This window comes from Blennius ocellaris (assembly GCF_963422515.1).
Source record: "Blennius ocellaris genome assembly, chromosome: 22".
In the NCBI taxonomy this organism is placed as follows: domain Eukaryota; kingdom Metazoa; phylum Chordata; class Actinopteri; order Blenniiformes; family Blenniidae; genus Blennius; species Blennius ocellaris.
In genome coordinates this window covers 8,794,666-8,821,878 of record NC_137671.1, presented here as the reverse complement: position 1 = coordinate 8,821,878, position 27,213 = coordinate 8,794,666, and the positions used below count along the sequence as shown (strand labels likewise).

At 42.1% G+C, this 27,213-nt stretch overlaps 1 protein-coding gene across 1 annotated transcript in view; it reads left to right on the top strand.

The window, feature by feature from the left end:
- Positions 1 to 26,359, top strand: part of dock4b (dedicator of cytokinesis 4b) — a 126,747-nt gene extending 100,388 nt beyond the window's left edge. Inside the window, exons 40-52 of the mRNA XM_080518054.1 lie at positions 875 to 1,041; positions 3,599 to 3,685; positions 5,983 to 6,159; positions 9,370 to 9,453; positions 10,521 to 10,640; positions 11,871 to 11,992; positions 12,936 to 13,047; positions 14,346 to 14,427; positions 15,749 to 15,858; positions 17,893 to 17,965; positions 20,390 to 20,506; positions 21,299 to 21,363; positions 24,034 to 26,359. Coding sequence (XP_080374180.1) covers positions 875 to 1,041; positions 3,599 to 3,685; positions 5,983 to 6,159; positions 9,370 to 9,453; positions 10,521 to 10,640; positions 11,871 to 11,992; positions 12,936 to 13,047; positions 14,346 to 14,427; positions 15,749 to 15,858; positions 17,893 to 17,965; positions 20,390 to 20,506; positions 21,299 to 21,363; positions 24,034 to 24,489 — 1,772 coding nt within the window. The 3' untranslated portion in view covers positions 24,490 to 26,359. The remainder of the gene's footprint in view (positions 1 to 874; positions 1,042 to 3,598; positions 3,686 to 5,982; positions 6,160 to 9,369; positions 9,454 to 10,520; positions 10,641 to 11,870; positions 11,993 to 12,935; positions 13,048 to 14,345; positions 14,428 to 15,748; positions 15,859 to 17,892; positions 17,966 to 20,389; positions 20,507 to 21,298; positions 21,364 to 24,033) is intronic.
- Positions 26,360 to 27,213: the final 854 nt, after the last annotated feature.

The window sequence follows — 27,213 nt, the reverse complement described above, 5'->3', positions numbered from 1 at the left end:
CAAGTCACTCACTCCCAACAAGAAGCCGTCTTCATTTCCACGCCTCCTTTATATCAATTCCTACAGTCTGTTGGGCCATTTTAATAATTCACAGCCAATGTATGGGACAACTGTTGGCCTATATAGAAGAGGCTGGGGAGAAGACGGCCTCCGTAACATGTGATGGCGTGAATAAATTAACACGCTGCTGTGTTATTCCCTCATAAATGCAATCAATAGTCTCTGTGATTGCGCACCCGTCTGTATATCCTTGTTGCAGTGCTCATGGGTGGGAATTCATGCGTGTCAGCTGTCCTTTCGCTCATAAAGATGCCCATCAGTGCAGGCTTCCTCATAATGAAGGTGAGGCTGACTGATGAGGAAAGACACTGAATCACTTCCCTCGGTTTTCATCTCGCAATTCTTTTTTCTTTTTTTCTTTTTGTTCTCGTCTTTGTGGTGTTAGTCTTCTGATGCGAGTACATGAATGCGTCTGCTATATTTTTGGGGGGAGGAGTGTTTTATGAGCGTATTAAGAGGGCGGTCAAACCAGTTGGCGGGAGAAGATACTCTGTCTGGTTATTAAGAGATGGAGAAATTATTGATTTTGGAGCCATCGGCTTTCTTGAAGTGTGGTTTTGTTTCAGGTTTTGTTTTCTGCCTGGCAGGATATTGTCTCCGTGTGGATGTAAGCACGACTGCGCGGTCTCTGACTTGACTAATGAAACACAAAGGATATTGGAGGACAGAGGCGCGCGCCGTGCTTACGTCAAAGCACACGACCGCACACTCAAGGTCTCGTGTTCTTTCAGGTCACTGAAAGATTGTCTTCCGCCGACAGTGCTTTCCCATGTCGCTCCTCCAGCACTTTCCCCTTAACTCGCGCTGCGCTCAGACCTGCAGATCTACGCCGTCACTCCGATCCCAGAGAGTCAGGATGTGCTGCAGAGAGACGGCGTGCCCGACAACATCAAAAGCTTCTACAAGTTTAATCACATCTGGAGGTTCAGATACGACCGGCCCTTTCACAAGGGCACCAAAGACAAGGAGAATGAGTTCAAGGTACGGGGAATAAGAAACGACAAAGTCACGATCAGTGCTTTCAAACATCTCAACTCAGCCTCTTCTTGATTGCATGAAGAGCAGCTGCAAAAAAACTTGAGTTTCTCTTGACAACACTTCATCGTTAAACCCTTGAATTTCTGAATGTTGATGTTTCCTACCGTAAACTGATATGAACCCTCAACATTCACTACGAGCTCTACCTTGTTCATCCATCATGCCCTGTGTAGGTAGTGATAGTTTAAACCAGTGATCAGGTAATAGGCTGTGTACAGCGCATGTTTTATTCATGATCGCGCCAGCGTGAGCAATTATACATCGAGAGTGCAAAACTAGTCCGAGCCATGCCGAGTTCAGTGTAAATGAAGTCTTTACAGCCCGTTTCGCACGTACTCTAAACACATCCGCCCACCACACAGATCCTGCTATTATTCTTATAAATATTCAGTTTTAATACACACACACACATGCGATTCACACAGTCTTCTCATTTCACTTCCATCAAGGCTATTTGGCTAAATTTAATCACCATATCACATTTCCATCAGGGTTGGCTATCTCTGGCCCTCGTGGGAGTAACATGCGTGCTAAACTTTTGCATGGTGTCAGGAGGATGCCGCAGCCAGGATACGGTGCAATCAGTCACAATAGAGTTGTAAAAAAGCGATAATTCACCAGTTTCCTTCTGAAAGAAAGAAAATTGCATTTTATTGAAAGGGCAAGGTGTTTATTATGTCACATTTTGCTTTCAACTTCCTGCTCTTAAACTGTAATACATGGTTTGTTTTATTTTTTTTTGGTTTGTTTTTTTTTTCCAAGTGGTGTTCAGGTGGATTTCTTGGCTTTAAAAAAAGCATAAAATCAATAAAGGGCAGCAGGACTGTGTAGCGAGTCGGAAGACCCGTCTTCAACCTGAGGACACGAGATCAATATAGCATGTCAGCGCCCCCTGTGCTTTATTTTGAAGTGTCCTTGAGCAAGACGTCGGGTCCTGAAAGGGAGTCTAGAATAAAAAGGAGTGCTGTATCAGCACCTGGATCGTCCTGTGTTTGTACGAGGAAACTTCACAAAGTGTTTAAAAGAAACGTTGCTACACTGAGAAGATGCGGGTTTACTGGCCCATCGGGCAGGTGCAATGCCGTGTACTCCACCGAATCAAAGTTCACGAGTGGATTTTCATCAGGTCAACACTGCCTTCATCCCATGAACAACACACGGCCATATTTGTATGTGGTGTCAACCGATCAGTTCACAAGCTGAAGGATTGCAGGTGTCGTTGAAAATTACATTTCTCTCTTAAGTATCACCAACGATCATGTTTTTGACATGATCGTACTCCGCTTGTACTCCGGTTGTACATTTAAACCTATATCTTTTTTATGTTCTGAGTAGGCAGCAAAGTCCTCAATGAGGACTTTTCTCTGTTATTAAGCTGTATTTGACACATTTATGGACAATACAATTCCAAAGTCTGCACAATAAGTGGAAATGTCCTTCATGTGTAGAAATATTAAAACAGATGAAACTTGATGTCAAATTATTGTATAATATATAACAAAATATATATTCATACTTTAAAAAAAAGTATATGTGAAATATACTATATATATGTGAGTATATGTGTGAAAATGTGGTCTTGATTTTATGTATGTATTTAAGGGGTTTTCATTAAGTGATTTAAAACTGATTATTTCTGCATCATGACACCTGTTAATGAGCAGTATATATTGAGCAGCAAGAGAACATTTTGTTCATTTCAGAGTTCTAGTCGAGTTCATACTTCAACAGATCAGGGCTGTTTTGTCATCAAAAGGGGTAACTTAAGTAATAATGGTCATAATGTCATGGCTAATCACTGTGCGTGTAACACATATGATCATTTTTATGACGCTTCCAGAAAAAAGTGGCTTCAAAACCCAGATTGGTAGAGAAATGTTCACACCGACCCATCAGCGGACACAAGTGGATTTTTCTAAACTAATATACATTTGTGGAAAAGCTCCCAGAGTGACTTCTTCAAAGACTGTTCAAATACAAGGGATATAAAACAGATAACCGTCACATTAGCAAAGTTTGAGTTTGTCTTTTATTGATAGTAATAGTGAAAACTCTATTTTCGAGCTCTTGATCTCTTTATTCTTCTTAGCAAGTGAACGGCAGGTTGTAGGCGACTGTGCAGGTGGATTTATTATGCTAACAGCCTGCGGGGAATGGTGGAGTTTCTATACTTTACATGCTGTCAGGATGACCTTGTGAGATGTTGGCATGTTGACAAGCACACTGGCTGACAACATAAGTGCTGGAACGTGAATGATGATGCGAGATATGAGACATGACATCTGACCTACGTCAAAAAAAGTGGGTGTTTTGCCGTAGGTGTACTCGTCGTGTTTTCCTTGAAACGATCTAACAGTCAATAAAATTGCACACTGTCCGCCAGAAAGACGTTGCGTGAGTGAGTCTGGTTGGGGGGGGGGAGCAGCGATATTATTTTTCTTACTGTGAGGTTGTTCTGCACTCTGCTAATTTCTCCTATTGTATCGTGGGTTTCATGCAGAGCCTGTGGGTGGAGAGGACGACACTGACGCTGGTTCAGAGTCTTCCGGGCATTTCTCGCTGGTTTGAAGTGGAGAAGAGAGAGCTGGTGAGTGTGACCACCGCTGATGAAATAACCACGAAGACGTAACCGCACAACAGTCACCTCACACTCAGGGGACAGTGTAATACACTTTCATTTTGCAGCTTGCAATTTAGAGTGCTGCGAGCCAATATCTAAGTATTGATCCAAGTCATTACATTGAAAAACAATAATGACCCAGGTCATAGGTTTGGGGCGACTTGACATTTTATTTCCTCCGCTGGATAAATTGGGCATCGTGCTTAAAGTCTAATTGCTCCGCTTTGATTGCCAACATGTCCAACTTTTAAGAGTGGCTACTTGTATTGGGATTTTTTTTTTCTTCCTCTCAATACTTCTGGTGTGTTGTTTTTTTGTTTTTTTTACCTGAAATCTCCCATCAACTTTAAAACAACACTAATACATTAAGCAAGGCAGGTTAATTGGATCGGACCATTTAGGCACGAGGCTCCACAATAACTGGGAAACACATAAAAATGAAGCATTGTAGGGATGTTAAAATTACATTTTAGATCTTAAAAATAAAAGCAGTCAAGTAAAAATGATGAGACGATCCCACAGTAAGTTCCATCTACTTTATTGATAAGCTGCATTAGTTTTTCAATGAATAGGCAGGAATAAATTAATAAGTTGAAACTAAGTAAATACATACATAAATAAATAAATAAATACATTGTCAATTTCAGCACTTCTATAAGGTTTGTTCACTGGCAGAGAGCAAAAATAACTAAATGGAGGAGTTACAAGAAAATCATTCAGTCTTGAACATGTTCATTCAGAGCCACGCAGAGGGGGCGGATTATAAATGCCGTCGTCCAGCATATGCAAAACCACAACACTGTGTTTCTCTGTGATGGCTTCAGCACACGTCCTCCAGTTCACAGCTGCTGGTGTGAAATCGTACATTGTAAACGCAGTGTTACTACATGATGGTTATGGAGAACTGCTGAAAAGCTCCATTAGCAAACTGATCAAGCTTTGTTTGAAGAAATACAGAGACTCTTTTTCTGAGCATCCATGAATGAATGAATGCTAAAATGACCACATACCGATTATGTGCGTGGCCAAATGCAGCCCATCGTTAATTTCTAAGCTGCTATGCTTGTGTCTAAATTATTGGTCGGTCATTTTCTCTGAGTGTGTGCTTGTTGTGATGAACCAAAAGATAATTATCGCCCAACTCGGCAGTTCCCCTCAGCTCTATTGAGCATTGGAGCATCATTTAGTGGATTATTTTGGTTTTTCCAGCCAGCAACAGTTCTCAGTGAAAGGATTCTAGAAGCACTCTTTCCAAGACCAACATTGGGAAAAATGCCCTTTTCCAAAATATGCAGAAAATATGAAAAATTTGCTTTTTGTTGCTTTTGAGCATGAAAATGTGCCGATCGAACCGTTGACAATTCTCCAAAAAAAACCCAAGGGTTTTTATATGAAACCTGTGTGGTCAATGTGTCCGGAAAGTATGAAAGAATTGTTTGATGAGTAACTATAAATATACTCAATACAACTCAGCGGTACACAGTTCATGTTAGGTCGACGATAAAAGCCCTTAAGGTCTTCTTTTGAAAGATTGAAAATAAACAAACTAATGTAAACTTCAAAACACACTTCTGAAATTAATATGATTTTTGCAATTAAATACAAAATCTACACCAAAAAGTGTAAATGAGTGTCTCAGAAGGTTGAATATCCAGATTTGTTAAATCGACCACATTCAGTCTCAGATGCATTTTCAAGTAGAGGTTTTATATGTGCCTTCTTTTTTTTAATAAAATGTTATGTTTGAGTCTAATTGGATAGGCAAAAGCATTCCCTACTTTTAACTTATGGTGGCTGCATATTTGTGTAACATACATCAATCCTGCATTATGATGAAAGCTGGTAAATGTACCAACTTCTGCCCCTTTTTGTACTAAATATTGCAACGCTATTCTTAGATGTTAAAATGAGAATTGAAATAATGTAATCAGGAGTCGAATGAACCCATTAAGATCTACTAAAGCGTGACATACATGTAATTCCCACTCAAGCTAAATGTGGCATGAACTGGTTTTAGATTATATCAGCTACATAAAAATACTCAAACACTGAAAGGGATCCATCTTAAAGTGTTCCGCTTCAATTTTGCATCCGGTCGAAATCGTGTAAAAACGATGGAAGCTGCACATATCCGCTATTTTTATGTAATTGCGCCGTCGTGCGGCCTAAACCGAGCTCGTCAGGCTTGGCGGTCTTCATAAAACTCCCATTGGAGCTGCGGGGGAGACGTAAATGATGTCCTCTCCTTTTCCCCCCATGCTCAGGTGGAGGTGAGCCCGCTGGAGAACGCCATCGAGGTGATTGAGAACAAGAATCTACAGTTACGCACACTCATCACCCAGTGTCAGAGCCGGCAGATGCAGAACATCAACCCCCTCACCATGTGCCTCAACGGGGTCATCGACGCCGCCGTCAACGGGGGGCTGGCTCGCTACCAGGAGGTATGGATGGCACGGCGGAGGATAAGGCTGGAGAGTTTTAGAGACCGAGCCGGGAGTGACATGGAGGCAAATGGCGTACAGTTTGCTTAATGATGCATGAAGGTTGGTTAAGGCTGAGAGACTTGTGGACAGGGAGCCTTCTTTTTTTTTTCTTTCTCCACTCTCTCTCTCTCTCTCTTTTTGCAGAGGGTGGAGCGGATGAGCAGATGGATGGATGCATGAATGGCTGGGTGATGAGGGGAAGTGGGGTGGCGGGGGTGAGATGGATGGGTGATGTAAGAATGGGGAGGCTGGAGGAGGGAGAAAAAAGGGGGGTCAGGCCAAAAAATGTCAGCTTGGAGGAATGAGAGTGAGGGAGCACGGGGAGACGGATGGCTAATAATCGGTAAAGGAATGAGGTGGGAGCGTTTGTGCAGCTGCAGTTATTCACTGAAGCGCCAACTGACAGACGCACAGGTTCACGTGTAGGATTGAAGGGTGGCCGGATCTCTGTGGCGGACGTGCCCGTGTCCCGCCGGATTCTGAAACGGTGGCCCAATTCTCCTAACATAGAAGAGTATAATTGAAGAAAGATGTCTTGAAAGTCTGCGCTTAGAAAATGCTTTTTTTTTTTTTTTTTTTTTTTTAATTTACCGTCAACAAACTGAGTGGACTCGGTGACTTGCACTGTGTCGCATAGCAACCGCTCTTGAGCATGCATGTGGGGGTGTCAGGGAGGGGGGAGAGGGGGTGGGTGCATTTACTGTATGCTTGTGTTGCGGAGAGAGTCTGCGTCTGTGTAGGAGGGCTTAACAGGATACTGATAAAGCCTTAGAGGTGCAGGTCACTGAAGTGGTTTTTCCACCCTGTGCCAACATGGCGGCGTCTGAGCGATGACGGGAGGATGTGTGGAGGGGGGGGGGGTATATCCAGCCCCGACAGCGCTCCCTGAGCCCCTTTACTCATGCACGCCGCTTGCGGGATTACGTCTTTTATTTCCATGCATATAAATGGCATTTCTTCCCGTGAAAATTTGACCACCAACTGCTTTCAGTTGCACATCATTTGTAATTTCATATATGGCGCACTATAAAGAACAGTTGAGGCATATTTTCAATAGTTGTTGGATGCAGATGTTCTCCCAGCGAATGCAGGTTTTTTTTTTTTTTTTTTGCTTTGCAGAGTGCATCAGACAGACTGTAAATCTATTAATTATCCCGCCTAACGCCGATTGACAGCTGCAGAGGCTTGCTCTGCTACAAATGGAGGAGAAATTGTCTTTATTAATATTCAGATTTATTGCTTTGGTTTGATTTGAAACCCTTGAGGGGGAATGCTGTCTGATTTATTCCCCCCTCCCCCTCAACATTCCATCTCTAATTGGACTTTTCTAATGATTAACTGAGCCACTCCACAGCGAGGTCTCACTCCCCACAGCCCGGTGAGAAATCTCCATCATTTGCAGAGGATTATTGATTATTTTTGCTCCCTTTTTTTGTGGAGGTTTCTTTGGATGGAATGCCCTGCTCAAACTGAGTACAATCACAGCCCTGCTGCATGTTAAACTATAAAAAAAAAAAAAAAAAGGTTCTTTGCACCATATTTCTCATGTGGCTGTTGTGTGCTAATTCATTGGAGAGGAAAAAAGGCTCTTGTGTGCAGTGCATGGGCTGTTTTCACAACGCTTACCTTCCAAGGATGTTTTTCCAGAACACAGGTGTCAGATATATGACCCGTGGGCCAAAACCAGACAGTTAAAGTGTTGAATGTGGCCCACGTGATCGCAAAAATTCCATAGATGAAATTCAGTGCAATTTTCATTTACAACAGTTCATTATTTCTGCACCTAATGAAAATACTGACTGTTGGCTCCCTTTCCTAGATATGGCATTATATTCTACTTCTTCAAGAAAGGGAATATCATGAAATATAGTCTTGTTTTGTTGGGGTTTTTTTTAGTTTTGTTGTTTGCAAGTTGCACACAGTCGAGGTTATTTGATAGACTTGATAGCATAGGTTTATAGCATAAGCTACTGGTTTCTGCCTAATTAATTTTCCTGATCATTTCAAGTGAACAGTATTTGTTGGTATTTGTATTTTCTGTGTTGAACCATGAGCAGAAATCATCCTCGTCCTCATCAATATATGCCGTATCATCCAAACTGTTCGTGAAATTTTAGGCAATCCTGCGAGCCGAGTATTTTACCAATAACATTATTTTAAATGGGACTGTTTTCTTGAAAGCAAGTCACAAAAACAATGGAAAAACTCTAGAGTTGATAATAAGCTGATAAAGCAGGGTTCTATCCGGACCAGGTGGAGAATTTGTTAAAAATCTAGTTGATTGAGAATTGAGTATGTATGGATTTGAAACATTTCTTTATTTTTGGGGGGTTTCTTTGGGATTTTATAGCTGTGTCCTTGAGAATAGAGCCATGTCTTTTATTTATTTATTTTCTCGCGTGTGAACTTGCCCTTTACCTCAGTGTCCCTTTATAGTTTGTTTCCTTCTGGGGCGGATTGGAAAGCGGATTGTTCGGCCGGGCCTTTCATCGATTCACCGTCCCTCTTTTCTTTGTGTGCCCTGATGCAGATTGAAAAGGATTTACCGTAATCTGTAAACACATCACGAGCACCAGTGCTGTTGTCAACAGTGAGGACGTGACATTTAATGTATGTCTGCCACAGGAACAGTTATCGTCGTTCAAAGCAGGCCGGGGCGTTTTTCATCTTATTCGAACCCTCTTTTGAGCCGCCTTTTTGTAAAGAATGTCTTGGAAAGTGAATAGAAAGCGGAGTCTGTAATCAACAACTGTGATCCCTCTGAAGAGACATGATCTGAAAGCACTGACATGAATGAAAGTGATATGAAAAAGAGCTTCTTTTTTTTTTTATCAGATCCCAAATTGGCTCTTGAATCAAGGTGAAATCAACCCTTTGATTCCTGTGGCACCCTTTTGCCAAATTATTTACTATTTTGGCAAATATTTTCGCTATTTTTAGTCAATATGGACTTTTATTCCTCTTCCCAAACTTGATGTTCATACATACAGTGCTCAATTTTTTTTTCTGATTGTTTTAAGGGCTCGACAAGTAAATGTGCGGACGCTGATTCGCTGTGTCAGGCCGGCTGGGATTCAGGTGGCACTGCAGTTCAGACGGCCTCCGGCTTCCAGCTCCCGGTGTGTGCGCATAACCGATGCAGTGATTTTTTTTTTGTCATTGTTGCAGGCCTTTTTTGTGAAGGACTACATTATGAATCACCCGGAGGACGGCGAGAAGATCGGGAGGCTGCGGGAACTCATGTTTGAACAGGTCAGAACTGTTTTCCTCAAAGGCGGCCAGCCAGTTTTACTGTGCAATACCAGTTTTGACCACAAGATGACGTATTGACTCACACAAACTAGTGGCTGAAGCAATAAATAGTAAAACAAAGGCTGATGCTCTTTACTACTACTATACCAGAGTTCTGCAACCTTTATGACCAAAAGAGCCTTTTTGTGATTTTCCACCAAATAACATTTACCTGGAGCCGCAAAACACGTTTAACCATTAAAATGAGGTGAACACAACTTCTAAAGTTTCATAACTTTACAGTAGCTTTTAAAAGCTGTATCTTGTAAGTTTCAATTACAATTTATGATTGTAAACATTTCTTTACATTTTTCAGGTTTTTTTAATCTTAGCAGTTTCTTCCTTCGTTTCCAGGATTTTAAAGACAATTCTGTCATTTTAGGATAGAATAGAAATACTTTATTAATCCCAAAGGGATATTTATTTAACAATTGCTCCATTTTTTTAGTCATTAGTACTTCATAATTTATATGGGTGATGTTGAATGATCGTTGTGAAAGTTGTGTTTTATGATTTAATGCAGAAATGTTACTCATGGATTAAAGCTGATTTCATCATTTTAATTTTTCAGTATTATTTATATATTCATTTAGTTTTTGCTTCACTAACAGTAAAATTAGATATAGATAAGGTCTTCAGTATTATTATGTGTGAATTTTGAATAATAATATGAAGAATAATAAGTTCTGATGGGATCATATATATGCTTTAATTTTGACCTGTGTACCTGCTCAGATTTATATATCATTCATCTTTGGTGTCAGTGTGAGGAGAGATTAAACTGGCGCTGCAGGCATGCTCGATACTTCCTCAGACATCTACACTATACCACTGCAATCACAAGTAGTTCTTATTAAGATTTTTAAAACAACACATCACAAATGAATGCACCAAAATCCATAGTGTTACAGTGTGTGCGTAAACCTGCAGTTTTGAAATCATGATGTTCCAGTATGTACACACAGTCAAACAGGAAACGGAGAATCGAAGCTCTTTGATTGTGATTTTTTTTTCCCCCCACTTTGCAGGCACACATACTGGAGTATGGCCTCGCTGTGCATGAGAAGTTTGTTCCTCAAGATATGAGACCTCTCCACAAGAAACTCGTCGACCAATTTCATCTCATGAAGTCCAGTTTGGGCATTCAGGTAAAAATAAATAATCTGTCTCACGAAACAATTTTTAAATATTGCTCATTTTGTGAATGAATTGATTCAAACGACTTCTTAGATAAAAGCTATGCGAGTTAATGACAGGCAATTAGTTGAAAGCAAGCTGACATGCGTCACGTCGTCTGCCTCAAATTGTCATCGAAAGTCTTTTTTTTTTGTATACACGGACCGTATAGAACAAGAAAAACCTACTGCTGTGTTTAGACTTCCAAGCAAATGAACCTTTTAGTAATTTAAAGGAGAAATCCACCCCTCATTAAACAAACCTCCCTCATCTGCACACTGTGAAGTTTATCTACATACTCAAACCACTCTATTAGCAACACCCTGCTAGCACGAGATTGGACCTTTATTTTCCTTTTTTCCACCCCCCCTCCAGAATTGCCTTTGTTCTGAGTTGGCACACATTAAACAAGCAGCTGGAGATATTCCTCAGAGGTTTTGGCTCCCAGTTGACCTTGAAAGCGCCACATAGTTGCTGCAGCTTTGTGAGTTTTCAGTTTGTAAATCTCCTAAAGACGCTCGATTGCTTTCAGAAACCAGTTTGAGATGGGATTCGCTGGTGACATGGCACTTTACCCTGCTGCGAGTGGCCATCTGAACATGATGTGATTCGTACAAAAAAGCTACCAATGTGGCAAGAAAATATCGCCCACAGCATTTTATTGCCTCCATCTGCTAGTTTATGCCCAATTCTGACTGTAGCATCTGAATATCACAATGGAAAATGAGAATTGTCAGATCGCACAATTTCCAGTCATCTAATGCCCAATTTAAGTGTTTTGGGTATTTTTTTTTTTTTTTGTAAGAGCAATTTACTCTTCTTAGCGAAGAGCAGGGCACCCGGTGTGCTGTCATTTCAGTTCAATTCAGTTTTATTTTTACAGCATCAATTAGAACGTGCAATCATATTACCCTTTTTCGAAACCAACGACGATTCTGTACGAGCAAGCGCAGGCGACAGCAGACGGAGAAATCCACTCCTGCAGAAGCAGATTCAGACATGTTGGTTTTCAGCTTGTGAAAGTTGGAGTTGGGGGATGGATGGTAGGATATTTCAACAAATTTACAGATATAAATACAAATTATACACATATCTCCAATATCTTGCAATTCCTTGTAGATCCCAATAAGGTCTATAACTCACCCCCACACAAACACGGATTTAAGAATGTGGAGTTCCTCTCTCCCTCTTTCAATCCCCAGGAGTTTCCGGCGTATGTGCGTGCGAGCCCCATACACTTCACCAACGGAAGTCCGCGGACGTGCAGGAACTCGGTGCCCAGCATCATCAGCCCAGACGGTGGCCGCACAGTGTCCAGGCGAAGGTGACGACCCCATTTTTAAATTTTCTTTTTATTGATTACATCTTCAGAAATTCTTGACCTTTATGTTTGTAACTTTCTCTCTTCGCCTTCAACTGAGGTGAAAGAAGAATTTTTGTTGTCAAAGACGGAAAAAGTCATTCTTTACTTGCATTCTTTTGGCCTTCCTCTTCTCGTATTTCTTCTTTTTTGAATGTATGTGTGTGTCCTACATACCTTGACCGCAACATTTGGTGCGTTTTCTGCTTTCAACACTTTTACCGGTGGAGCTCATTGTGGGTGCACAATAGGTAGGGGCAGCCTGGCCACATGGGTTTTTCTGTGTGGCTGCTGTCGGGCAGCCTGACAGACAGGCGATGTGTGTGTGTGTGTGTGTGTGTGTGTGTGTGTACGCGTGTTTGATGTGTTCAGTGACCCCGCCACTGTGTCTACCTGCGACATTCTGCCTCCACGGCGTGCTCCCAGGGGGCACAGCCACACAGGAGGATGGAGACACACACATCACTTCAATCTCCCGGTGACATTTCGCGTTCTTGCTGGTTGCGTTTTGATTTCTATTTTTTGAACTCTGTTTTCTCCACGTAGAAACCAGGTTACATCTTTTTTTTTTCTTTGAAGACTTCTGATTTAACCTTCCTTTAAAAAGCCGTCATGTTTGTTCTCTAACCTTTCTTTTACACTCCCACTCTTTGGCAGCTGGATGAAACCCTGTGATTGGTGCATCAATAATTTGTCTAATCTGACATTTTCTCTCTCTCTCTCTGTCTCTCCCTCGCTCTCTCCTGGCCCGTCTGCATTTCTATTCACCTCACCACTGCTCCTGTTGAATTCTCGGTGAGTGAAACCTCTCAAAGTTAATAAAACATGATGACATAACTTCATTCCTTTCACTGAAAAGCTCCATAATGATCTCTCTCTGTCTTTTTATGGCCCGCAGCTCGCTCAGCTACCCCGCAGTGAACCGCTACTCCTCGTCCTCTCTGTCGTCTCAAGCCTCCAACGAAGTCAGTAATATCACAGGGCAATCGGAGAGCTCAGATGAAGTCTTTAACATGCAGGTAGTCTGTCTCTCTTCTGCACACACACGCATGCTTTCCTCATACATGCACGCCGATGCTCTTAAGGCAGTAGATTGAGTCCACATCCCAGCATTTGCCCTCCTGCTCCCTATAGATTTCACTTGCAATACTTTTTAATCCACCCTCGCTCTCTTCAGCCCTCATCTCTTGTCTGCTCTGACCCCCTTTTTTCCCTTCTCTCTCTATCTTCCTTCTCTTGTTCGGAGCACTGTCCAGCCAAGCAAATTGTAGCGATTATATCAAATAAGGACACATTGCTTTGTACGCTCCGTCCGGAGAGCCTGCTGGAGTCTAATCTAAACTAGATTTGGCCAATTCAGAGAGCTGCCGACAACTCCTGGCAAGCTGGCCTGCTGTACCTGGCAGGCCTGGAGTAACAGGAACACATGGGGGGGGGGGGGGGTTATGTTGTCAGGGATTGAACCTTTCGCAAAAATGACATAAAGCAGATCGAGCACAATTTACTGAACAGAGAAGGAGAGGAGTCGAATGTACAGTTTGCAGAGTGCATCCGATTACAGACTCATGCGCTCACATTAAAGGTTTCTGTTCTGCCTCTTGCTCTGCATTAAACACTGATTATTTTTATATAATGGTCTCCCTCTTTTTCAAATGACCACAATTTTTCAAAACTGTCAGAACAAGAGAGTCCAAGTTTTTGCCGGTACTTTTCTTTCTCGCACTTTCTTAAAGTTCACTGGAGAAACAGAGTGGTAAATGTTGCCGACAGAAAGTAAACGCAGTGAGTCAGACTGAGAATACGCACACAGATTTGGCTTTTCTCTTTTTTGGTGAACTAATCTTATACAGTGTCAGCTGAAGGCATCGGAAAAAGAAAAAAAGGCTGTATGAAGCGCAGTAAGAGTTATTTTTAAAGGTCAATACAAAAGCTTATTTTTCAGGTTTCTCCTTCGTTTTTATTAATAAATGTACAATGTGTCATATTTACATAATTTACATCAATACAATAGCACATATTAGGTGGAATAACACAAAATCATAATTACTATGTCATCTTAGAGTCAATTTTATGGGGAGTTGCTATTATACCTTTAGTCGGAACAATATCCAACTTCTCTCAAATTGCTTAGTCTTGCACTACCACTTTGCACCCCTAGATGGTGTACTGAGCAATGGCTTGACACTGAGCCTTTAAAAAGCAAATATACAATCATGCACATATAATCCGGACCACATTACTGTTGGTGGACATGTGGCAAACTTCATGAATTGTTGACGATGTTTATACAGAGGTTGTTGTGTTTTTCTTCTCCCAGCCCAGTCCATCTACCTCAAGCCTCAGCTCCAACCATTCAGCCTCACCCAACGTCACCAGCTCAGCCCCCTCCAGTGCCAGAGGTGAGACAGGTCCTCCACTGTTTGGCTTGTTTTGCACTAAACTGCACGCGACAGGCTTCCAGGTGGCGTCTCAATCGAGAGTGACGCCTGCTCAGGAAGTGGACAGATGTCCAGCTGAACTTTTGACCTTTCGGTGACACTTTGCTCTCTGGAACGTGCTGCAGAATCCTGTCAAGTGAGGTTAGCGAGACTAAATGACAGTCAGGAGTACACGCAGAGGAGGTGGATGGGGCAAAGAAGAAAAAAAAAATAGGGATAAGAATGAGAATTGGAGGATTGAATGAAAATTGCTAGACTGAGAAACAGAGAGAATACAAAATGAGCACAGATAAAAAAAATAAAAGAAATGGGCTGAGACAAATGCTGCCGAGAGAAACATGGAGACGGTAAAAATGCAAGACGGAGCCACAGAGAGTAAGAGATGATTACAGCTGTGCGGAGTGTCCCTCGTGGAGCCCGGCACAATCTCCTGCCTCGGCCTGCCTCAGTCATCCAAGTCTACCCTACAAGTGCAGCGTGAATGTGTAACGCTTTCTTGCACGGGGCTCTCTTATCTCCATGTGCACAAATGTGTAAACATGCTTCTGCCTGATCCTCATCATAAAAAGTACGAATCTATGAAGACGTTTATGGAAGCATATACACTCCCCTTTGGCAAGCTGTCTGACAGCGGGCGCCACCCTTATAAATGTGCCCTCTGTCTCCCCGTAAAGCTTGTGGAGGGTTATTACTGCTGCGGTCCTGTCTGAATGAGGGCCACCGATGGGGATCTCATACTCGTATGATAGTCGTGCCATCACGTTCACTCATGGATCAAGATCTTTACAGCCGCTGCAGCAGCTGATTCTAAGTGCTGTGAAAATAAAAGGATTTGCATGTCTGTTTGTGTGGGCTGCAACGTTTATCTCTCTCGGTATGCGACATATGTTACCGTGTCCAGCCGGAGCACATGTCTCTGTTGTGATTGTCCAGAGTAACAGAGAGCGGGCGTGAGGGAACGGGGGGGTGCGAGGGAGTGAGGCGTGTGTGTGTGTGTTTGTGTGTGGGTGTGTGTACGTGTATGTGTGTGTGCAAGCTGGATGAGGCCATTTATCATGTTGTGGAGCTAGTGAGGCTGAAAGAATGGCAGAGAGGCTTGGAGGGAGAAAAAGAGATTGGCCTTTCCTGATTGCCAGTATTTGTGGGTAATAGCCTAACACCTTGCTGCCGTTTGGTCCCACGTGTGCTTGTGCATGGCCTTGCACGCGCACGACTGTGCATATGTGTGTTGATTCTCCGAAACCACACCACCCACCCCACCCCCCCGGGCTGTTTATTGCAGGTTCACCTCAAATGGCCGAGAAACACAAGCATTCCAGAGAAAACGCCTGTCTGTCTCCACGAGAGAGGCCGGTCAGCGCCATTTTCCCAAACCCGCTTGACCCTGCACAGGTGAGCCTACGTGTCCATCTACACAAGGAATGTGACCTAAGTCGTCTGCATGTTCTCCCTGTGCATGTACAGGTAATCCAGCTGTCAAGTGGAATCTTCTCACCAGTCAATGACCTCGAAGTTGGATATGTCCGTATAAATGATGAATGTATTAACTTCCCCAAGTGGCAGAAATGGCACTCAGTCCACGATGGCTTATGTTCACTTATTTAATTAATGTAAATAATCAAATTGAATGTGCCACACATTTGCCATTAACTTACTAACTTTCGGGCTTTTACATAAAACTAAATCCCTATTTATAGCCAAAGGAGCTGGTCGGGGAAAAGAGACATAAATGAGTCTTTGACCTTTTGGTGACAGGCAGAAGTAAACATTGAAGCATCTCTGCAGAAAATATGTTTGGCTCCTATGCAAGTAGTTTTATGGGTGATTGAACAGAAAAACAAAAGAACACCACCTTACTGGATTGACGGAAATTGAAACGTTCTTGTGCTTTTTTTGTGTTCTTGTGTCCTACGGAAACTTTAATGTTACTTTTGAATTTAATTTAGTTGGTAAGTACTTTGGCCACACGGAAACAATGCAGGTTCCGTCCTGTGTGGAGATTGCATGTTTTCACTGTGTGTACATTGGTTTGACCAATTTCAGTGACTCCATCTTCTTCCCAATAATCAAATATGTTTATTACACTGCTTGTAGGCTTGATAGACTAGCAGCTCGTCCTCTGTGTACTTTGCATTTTATCCAGACTCAGCTGGGATCAGCTTAAGTTGGATGAAGCATGATATAAGACAGATGGAAATCTGAAAAGAATTATGGTCAAGGCCTGTGGGATTTTTTTTTAAGAAGTATTTCATAAGTAGTATTTGAGAAAATAATGATCCACTCACAAAGCTCATACCCTTGTTTAATTCCCAATTTGATGTTGATTGCACCAGAGCAATACAATTGTATAATAACTCCTAAAAACACAGATTCATATGGCAAACATATGGTAAATGTTAAGAAACCCTCAACAAAACATTTATTGAATTGTCCAAAACTTTGTTTCCAGTTGTGGGATTTTGCTCACTGCTGTGTGATGGTTCTCATATGAAACCATTAGAAACATTGGTTAATTTTATTGAAGAGTTGAATGTTTGTGAAGTCACAATATAGAATTGACACCCACCCCTGCAGTGTTATGTTTTACCGTGTGAGTCGTGCGCTCTTATATATTGTTGCGATCGCATTACGATGTATTTTCCTCCCAACATTGCACTCACACATAAGATGCATAGTGGTGCAGAAACAAGGTCACCTTTGGACTGTACAATACATCTCAATGGCTGACCAATCCATCCATGAATGGGCGGGGGGGCGGGGGGGGGGGCGCCTGAGTGAGGCCAGAGCTGAGAAGAGCAGTTTTTCAAGAGCAGCTTCACGCAACTGATGTTTTATTAAAGTCTTTGCTCTTGTTCTAGTGCAAGAAAGAAAAAAAACAAGCACTCATATTCCTGTTCGGCAAGCTAATGTTAGCACAATAACAAGTGCTGACAAGAAAAACATGATACTGCAGTTCCTGTTGGAGCTGAAGGACAGTATGTAACACAATCACACACTCCATCCGTAGACACACAGCTTCAGGAACAGAAAGATAATGTGTTTGCCTATGGAGGCCATTCGTGTTCACCCTGGTTTTTGGAGAATTCTGCAGACAAATGGATGTATATGTGCTCAATGATTACTCCCAACCTCGCAGCAATGAAATGCTCAATATTTGCCGCTAATGCGATATTGACTATTAGAAGGATTGATCACCAGCATTATTGACTGTAATTAGAAAATGAAGCCAGATGGTTGGAGTTCCACACTTTCTACTTGCACGGCTCTCCTATTGAATTTGTTCTGTAAAGATTTCACATTGTTATCGCCATCCGATATTTAAGTGATTTTCTGTTCACTTGAAGTTGACTCCTATCCTTGTGAATGCACTGTTCCATGTCGTAATGCTTTCCCACCGTAACCTCAACAATTTTTTCCGTTATGCAGAGAGCTCCTGCGCATCAGATAGGCGATACCACTTTACCAAGGAGTGACCCCAACCTCTCAGCTCCAGATAAAGGTAAAAGCACTATATTTACCATATACTTTTTTTTTTTTTAAACATTCTTCACTTGGGAGCCACTCTTAGCCCTCTCAGAAACACTTGAAATGCCATCTTATTTTCCAGGGAATCCCCTACAGCGAGAAACAATTTTTTTTAAATTAGCCATATTGAGAGTTTTGCTTCTTTTACCATACTATATTGTCAATTAAAAGTTATTGTTGTCTCATTCTTCATTACAAGTCCCCAGTATGGGTTCATTAACTAATTTCTGAGGAGCAACAGCTCCCATCCGAGCAAGATATTTATGCAGAGCTTCTGCAGCAGGGGCAGGTAGCTCATCTATTACTTACCGCCGCTTACGCCACCGTCCCGGGGTGGGAGTTGTCTTCCCATGAACGTGACGTGGTGTGTGTGAGAAACTCTGACCTCAGAGTGACAGGAGGCATCTGTTCCCTCTGAGTGCACACACACAAACAAATACAAACACATGTACACACTGTTTGGATTGCGGCGTTTCATCATCCCTCGTACCTTAAGTGTGATGAAGGAGCAGGTAGTATCTCCGCAGCACTGATGGATGTGTGTGTGGCGTTGCTATAAATGAAGAGAAATCTGCATAAAAAAGGTTTTCTTCTCTTGAATGAGAACAAAACTGCGATGTATCTTGTCGCAAAAGAACAACTTTCCCAACCTTTTCCGAAATAATCAAGAAGGACTGCGGTACAGACACTTTAAAAAATACAGCGTGCAAAACGCTTCCCTGAGATTCACACATAAACACTTTTCCACGTGATTTAGGTGTGATCTGTAAATAATGCAGCGACAGATACATAAACTGCCACAATATGGTGACATGACACCTTTATGCACAAGGAGGCAATAAAAATGTGCGAGAACTGAAGTGTCGTTTTTTGAGCCTCTAATTATAACTCCGCATAGTGTTGTTAAAATGTGGCAATCCCTGTAAAACACAACAATAAAAAAAAAAGATCTTGTCAGGCAGCAGATCACAAGTTTATGCAAACTTATGTGTCTGATTATGTTTTATTCTTACAGAAATGTGCACGCTGCGAGTAGCTTTGTGAGAACAGAAAGTTTGAAAAGCTCCGGATTGAGCGAAGACCATCTGAGGTCTTCCATGTGTTGTTTATCCATTCCTTATCAGGACAAAACAATTACTTTGATTTCACACCAATTGCACAGACGCTCATTGAACGAGGCAATAACTACCACTAAATTCACATGCTTCTGATCTGTCGTAATCAGTATTCAGTCAAAAAATATCACTTCCCCCAGAAGCCGATTTAGCGTCTTGACTTGTTGAACTGAAGGAAGAATTTCTTTGAAGGGAGAAAAACAAGTAGCAGAATTGTAGAATTAAATCCTCTGCAGCTTCTCCAACAATTAAAACGAGAAACTGGGACACATCGAGTATGAAAGGCTATGACAAGTCTCTGAATGCCAGGAAGGCATACAAATTTAGAATAGTCACAAAAAAATGCATTTAAATACCACAGTTGAGATAAAAAAAAAAAAAAAAACTGCAATGTGTTTTCTTTTTTTTTTTTTGCTGAATAAAGCCAAATTAACTGAGTGATGAGTCAGTTCATGTGACAATTGCATAACAGTCGTTACGTTTCTGCCACATTTAATCAGCCCATTTGAACTCGAACACGATCTCAATTATAAAACGAGTGTAGGTGCATGGAGGCAGGTCCCACCGCTGTGCAACGCTCTGATTTTACATCCTACTGAGGATACAAACATCACAAGCATGGCACAATATACAAGAACAAAAGATGATGGGATGCTGGAATGTAGTCAAGTTAATGAGTCCAGTTTATTCAAAATTAACTCCTCAGGTTAGTAATACTGTACAGAATGAAAACATCCTCATGTATAATTTTAGAAGAGAAAAACAAAAAAACAAACTGTATGCTGTTTGGATGTGTTTTGACTCGGTTTGATTGACGGTGAACAAATGCTCCGGCAAATTTCATCAGCTTTCTCATCGAGCATGTGAAATACGTGACATCATGTTACTCGTGTTGCTCCCACTTCCAACCTTGTGAGTACAGATGAAGTAAAGAGAAAAAAAAAAACTGTCATGTCAAATCAAATCTACTGCTCTAAATCTGGCAGAATTGGTCCACGGGAGGTTCGATCGACATTTTTAGGATCATTAAAATACCTCAAGAAGCGGTAAACATTTGTCGGGAAGACGGGATTGATTACAACTTGGAGCGACATGCTCAACCTTGAGAAGTGGATGCAACGTGAGCGCACGATCAATTAAATACATCGCTGCGAGCAAGAAACAGCCATTCCAAACAATCACAGTGTATTCATCATATTATCTGTTTACCATGTGTTGAGTCTTACTGTGCTGTGCAACCCATGATGCCTTTGTGACTTGTCGTGTTTCTATGTCCTGTAAAGTGAGACCCACTCCCAGTAGTTGGAGCCTAGACAGTGTCAAAGAGCGCGCCCCATCCTTCTCTGACTCTGTTGGCAAATTGCTATGCCCTCCCGTCCCTCCTAGGCCACCGTACTCAGGTAAAGCAGCTGACGGCAATGAATCTTCCCCACTGAAGAATCGCACTAATTTTCCAGTCTGGCTTTTGACACCTGGTGCTCTCGCCACCTCCTCCCCGTGGAGCGTCTCCTCTTCTCAGACTGTTTTCTGTCTTCCAGCTCTAATTCCATCTTCTGCAATGCGACTGCCTGTATTTCCCACACTAACCAACCTAATATTCTGTTTTTCTTCTCGCTATGAGATGTTTGGTAAAGTTTGGAAATCCCCGCAGAGTCGGGAGAGGATTAAACTTTATCCCAACTAAAATCCCAGTAAATTCCCAGATTCTTATTTTTTTTTTTTTCTTCAGTTCCCCTGACAGATGCATGTCATTACATTCCAAAAACTGTTTTCTCCACAATGAAGTCAAGACTTTATTTTTTTATATACTGAGTTACAGATGCAACAGACTTCCCTAGTGTTTTCTGATGCATTGCACTGCCCAGCAGCATAATAAGCAGAAGGAGAGTTTTTTTTCTTTACTCTTAGTTTGCCCTCATTGCGTAGAGCAGCAACAGCTGCTGGATGTAGAAACAGCTCAAGGCAGTCGAAAGGACCTGCAAAACATCAGCGCTTATTTGATTCATTGATGCTTTAAGCCACTGCCCCTCTCAGCTCCATGTGTGTATGTTTGCATGACTCACGCTGCCTCATCCTGGTGAATGGGGAGAGAAATAAAAATGTTCTCTAATTTGAATTTCTCCTCTTTTCTTGTGTTTGTCTCTCTCTCGCTCTCTCTCTCTCTCTCTCTCTCTCTCTCGTCTGGCTGTCAGCAGGTTCCTCGGCTAAAAATATGAGGTCGCAGTCCCCTGTCCCTTCATCCAGATCCCCGCAAAAGGTTGGTTCTCTTTGTTGAAGTCACCTCTCCTTTTCATTTGACTTTAACTTTTATCTTCTCGGTCGTTGCCTGACCTTGCTTAGTAGGAATACCGGGATCTTTCTCCTATGCTGCTAATGTCTTAGTGGCTAACTCTGGGGTCTTTATCCTTCTCATAATACAGAGGGAGCTTTATGTTACTGGTCAATGATGCTGCTAACAGCTCCGGTGCTGCTGATTTAGTAGTTTTATGTCAAGGCCTGTCCCAAAACAGACCCGATACAGGAGTGGCTGAAGGGAATTCGTCGTGTTGGTTGAATGTGCGCATGCCGTCCGCCAACTGTCACACACTGTGTTTGACTTCAAGCACAGGGAGGTTGTCACCTGGCATGCCTGCTGAAAAACAAGCAAAAGCAGATGGATTCGTGGATTCATTGTGTTTTTGCGCTTTAAAATATTGAACCCTTTGTTTCTGTGTTGTATTGTGCTACCGGGAATGTTGCCTTCAGCGTCCTTCAACATGTTTTTACTATCTCTGACCTCGCAATTTTTTCTTCTTCTGCCATATATAAATACCTGTAGATGACTCTCACTTTGTCTCCAAACTATGATTTATTGTTAATGAGCCTCTCAGTAGTTAATACCAGTCTGCAGAAGAAGTGCGGAGAGGTTAACCAAGCGCCGAGCTCGCGCTTAATGAGGGGAAAAAATTGTTTTGAAACACTGGCGAACCAAAGCTCGTCTTCTGCTATCAGCGATCGTCTTTGTGGGCTTGTCACGCGCAACGGCGCGAAGCTGGCGGCGTTGTCGCAGGTGCGATGTCTTCATGTGACAACCACCAAGAATGCTTGTGTGCGGTCCGCTTGTGTGAGAAATGGAGAGAGCGAGAGAGAGAGAGAGAACAACTCCAGATAGCAAAAGTGTGAGTGACAGCTTGGCACCCAGCGTGCTCTGTCAATCACATCCGTGCGTGGCGGAAGCGTGCACACACGCACAGGCGCGTGTGTGTGTGTGTGTGTGTGTGTGTGTGTGTGTGTGTGTGTGTGTGTGTGTGTGTGTGTGTGTGTGTGGGTGCGCGCCGTGGCGATATAGCAGGCCTGCAGCGATCTGCCCATCACACAACACAGCCTGAGACGGATCCTCCGCGGACCTCCAGCAGACCCCATTATCTCGCACACCTACGCACACATGCCAAACACACACGTCAGTTCAGTGCAGCCGGGGGCCCATTACCAGACCACAAAACCCCAGGACGGGAGGGAGCCCGCAGAAAACACCCGGTGCCGGCCTGACAGGGCCGTGCTTACTCATCTTCTGAGCTGGAAGTGATATTTAGAAGGAGCCTCTGCAGGGAAAACTGGGTCAGGAGTCGAAGCTACTTGTCAGCACTGTATTAAAATACAGAGTTTTCATCGTGCTCAGCCCAAATGTTGAAAAGGTTTGTCCGCTCAGGCAAGTCGAACGGTTACCTCCCTTTGTAGCACAAACAGCACGACCTCACCGATCAGCTCGTGTAGTCCACTAGATCCAATTAAGTTTTTCACAGATATAACGGCAGCGTTGTGTAATCGCGTAGAAAAACATTCTGATGAGCGATCGGATTTTTGTTGGAGGGGTGGGGGTGAGGGGGTGCGCGGCATATTGTGTTTTTTCGTTTGGGTGCACACGGCTGCTTGATGGAGTGGAAAAACCTGGCTCCGGCAGCCTGTTCACTGACTCAACTTTTTTAATGTTATTTATTGTCGCCGTACGGCCACGTCAGCACTCGGTGTAGGAGGCGGCGGAACCGGCGGCGCATACGATATTGTGACAGGCCTCGTCACAGGATCCACCTCAGGAAATAATCCCCACAAAGTATCCAACTAGAAACAAGGACTTGAGATTTTGCTTGAAGACTTTTTAGTTTTCATCAGTTACTTCAATAACCGAAGAACACAAAAAGTCACGTTGTGTGAAACGTGTCACATTTCTTTGTATGATATTTGACAAAGACAAGTTAAAACTCTTATTGTTGTAACACTGGACGTTTTAATCGACCAGTTTAATGTTGACCTGGCAGCTATTTTTCTGGTCCACAAACACAAATCTCTTAATTAAATGCTTGTCAGGTATCATTTACATTTGGAATTGAATCACAGAGCTACGTGATGGCTCCACTGTTTGACGCATCAAATTAAATTTTGTTTAGAACATTTAATTTGAGTCATTCAAGTTTTACATTTCAATCTGAAAAAGAGCAGCTTTCATTTGCCAAATGGATTGCATTATTAATGTGTTTGGAAAGAAAAAAAAAAGAGGACTTTAATCAGTGTCAGACTCATGCAGCCGTCTTTCACGAGCTGCATTTACATGGTCACTTTTTCTTCAGTCTGAGTGAATTCTTCACTTCAGATTTATTATATAATGACTGTGACTTTGACTGGTTGTGACTTGATTCCACATCCAACCTTATCCACCGGTGTTGAAGAAGAATTTGTTTGCTAAGATGTGAAAACCTTACAATTATACTCATGGCAGTAAACATGATTGACATTGTTATTGTTGAAATTTGAATAAGATTTCATTAACTCTGACCAATGTTCACCCTTTCGATTTGTATATTTCTCTTCAAACCGCTTAATTTTAGGAGCCTTTCCTTGTTTTCTTGAGATATGAATGTTTAACTTGCCATCATTGTTCCTCGCTCCTCAGACCACAGTGCCGCCCTTCACCCCCTCACCCACCGAGTGCCAGTCCACCAGCCTGGTCTCCAACTCCCCCGTCCTCTCCGGCAGCTACAGCAGCGGGATCTCGTCCCTCAGCCGCTGCAGCGTGTCGGAGGCCTCGGGCACCGAGCTGCCCGCCGGCGACCACCCATCCCACCCGCTGCCTCCCCCGACCACCCTGCCCAACTCCATGTCCAGCAGCTCGGACGAGCCCATCCGCAGAGAGAACAAGACGCCACCGCCCTACAGCGTGTACGAGCGGAACAACCCCCGCAGGCCGGTGCCGCTGCCCCACAGCCTCTCCATCCCCCCGCAGACGGACCCTCCGGCCCTGCCACCCAAACCTCACCAGCTCCGCACGGGCAGCATGAAGCTGGACGGAACCGCCGACCCGCGGGTCCCCAGGCCAAGGCCTCTGCCCAGGAAGGTGTCCCAGCTATAGGTGCTGGCTCAGCCAGGGGATAACACACACACACCCTCTCTCTCTCACACACACACACACACACACACACACACACACACACACACACACACACACACACACACACACGCACACACACACATACATACACTGGCGTATTTTGCACTTTTCTACTCAGCACTCACTTTTTTTGTAATCTTCAGTTTGGCATTCCTGATACCGCCCCCAATAACAAACACAAGCCTCTTGATTGACAGCTGGTGGGAACAGTGTCGCCGAACGGAAGTTGGACTTACTGGAGGGCATTGCTTTGACTTTGACTCGGTCATTCCGCACTTTTAGCTCTAGTACCGACAACAGTTCACCACGGATAGTCATGATCCATGTTTACCAGAACAGTTTGGACAGATGTGATGATCTCACATATATGTATATTGGGATGTATGAGAATAGTTTTTTGCCTTAAGTATTGGAAACAGAGTCTTTTATCTGTGAGTCTTGCACGCTTAATTTTTTTTTTCTTTTTTCTTTTTTTTTCTTTTTGGAAACAACTTGGTATATTTGTATACTGTATGGCTAAAAAAAAAAGGTGCTAGAGGCCTCGAGTACGCATTTCAGTGAAGTGTAGTAGACAAGGGTGTGTTCTCAGTCATATCTAGACAAGCAATAGTCCAATGAAGACAAACTTAAAAATTCAGTTACATTTAAATTTGTGCTTTGAACTGAACAATTTTACATCTCTTTCTGCAGTTGGGACCAGATTCAGTGATTTTTTTTAAATTTTTTTTGTATTATTATTTTTGATGCAGGAATAATTTGGTGGAGTTAAATTTGGCACTGATTGGCTGATTTAACTCCATGTGGTGACATGTAAATTATGAAGCTGGAGAGGTTTTCGCTGGTGAAATTGCCTCCTTGACACATTTCTTCTTTCTCTTGACTCTTAAAGTCAAGAGAGAGAATCAGGAGTTTGCGTCAAACATGTGGGCAAACAGAGCTGCACGAATAAAACCTGGAATGAATAATGTATGTGAACACACCCTGTTGATCCTGCATGATGTACATGACAACAGATGTTAAAGTATTGTGCCAAAGGAAAACTGAATAATTCCTTGTAAGGAAACTTTTTTTTTTGGATATTGGAAAACATTTTTAGGATAGAAATTTTTTGGAAGTGACTTTCCCCCCCAAAGAACCCAAACTAAGGTGTAACAAACTGATCATGTGGGTCGTTAGACGAGCACAAAGATTGTCTTGACATCAGTTTCACTGTCAGCAGTGACCTTAAAAGTCACCGGGATTCATATTCTTTTGGAGAAATATTTACAAACTAATCATTGTCAAATATTTGTACAGCTGAGATTTACTTTCTGTTTTAATTAAAAAGATGGACGTGAGTCGACTGCACTCGGCGTCTTGGCGCTCCTGCAGAGAAGCAAAAAGACCCTTTGGCGAGCAGATTTCACACTGTTTTGTAAATTAGAGGAGTTTTCTGGCAGAAAATATTCATCATTTCTATTCTGTGCAACTTTATTTGGGGTGCGGGAGGGGGGGGTAGCTTTAGTATCGTTTGTATGTTTCATTTTTTGTATGATTGATTTACTTTTTGATTTGTTGTGAATTTTTGAGATTAAATATTCACATTAATCAGTACTTGAGAACCTGTAAATTAAATGAGATTAATGTAAGTATGCCAAATATGAAATTTGTGTATTACATTTAATGTAAATATTGTGTTTTTAACAAAATGTAGCTATAACAATTTACAGCTTTGAATGTAATGTTGAAGCAGCAAATTATTATTATAAATGTTCAAACTTTTATGGTTTTGTGAGTGTAGAAAAATTTAAGTCATGCATAATGACTCCTAACTCATTTACAAGTTCAATAAACTGGCCAATGTAATACAAGTGGACTTATTGACTGCTTTCTACTCTGAAGGACTGATGTGTTTGAATCGTGTTGGTGAAGCGTCTGTTTACAATCAGCATTTTTTAAGCTTCATGTTGCAATATGAAGTCAGCAGTTTTCAAGTAGGTATTGCTGCTTAAAGGCACAGCATGCATGCATACATACATGCAAACATCAATATAAATACATACCTACATGTGCTGCAGGTGAGTGAAGAAGTCTTATGCTTTGTATTCAAATAGGATATACTGTTAAAAAACTTCCTATTTGAAACTATTTGAAAACTACAAATTTGAGATGGCTTCCCCTCCATTGAATTATAAATTAACTCCATTTTGTTTTAAACATAGTGGATACTTGGTCCAGTCCCAGTATACTGGAATAATGCTTTGGGATCATGTCTTATAATAGAATATATATATTGCTCTATAACATAAACAGGAGATATTATTCTTAGAGGCCATTTAACATGATTTATTCTGACTAATGAAAATATATATTTGATAATCAGTGTTGCTAAGATTATATATATATATACACACAGTTGTGTGTATAACTATAGCATAGCATAGCTCTTTATTTGTCATTGTGTAAAGAAATTACAGGCACGGCATCGACTGATTGTCTGAATAATTCTTATGAATAAGACAATCTAACTATACATTTCTAATAATTCACTTTATTTCTGCTGGAAAAATATATATTTTATAACAGTAATTAAAAATGCAGTCGCGCTAGGTTAAAAAGACAAAAATGAACAAAAACTGATTTAGATGAGCTCGCTAAATTTACACGGTAAGAGTAAGTTCTTGAAGTCAGTTGTAGATTAAGTTT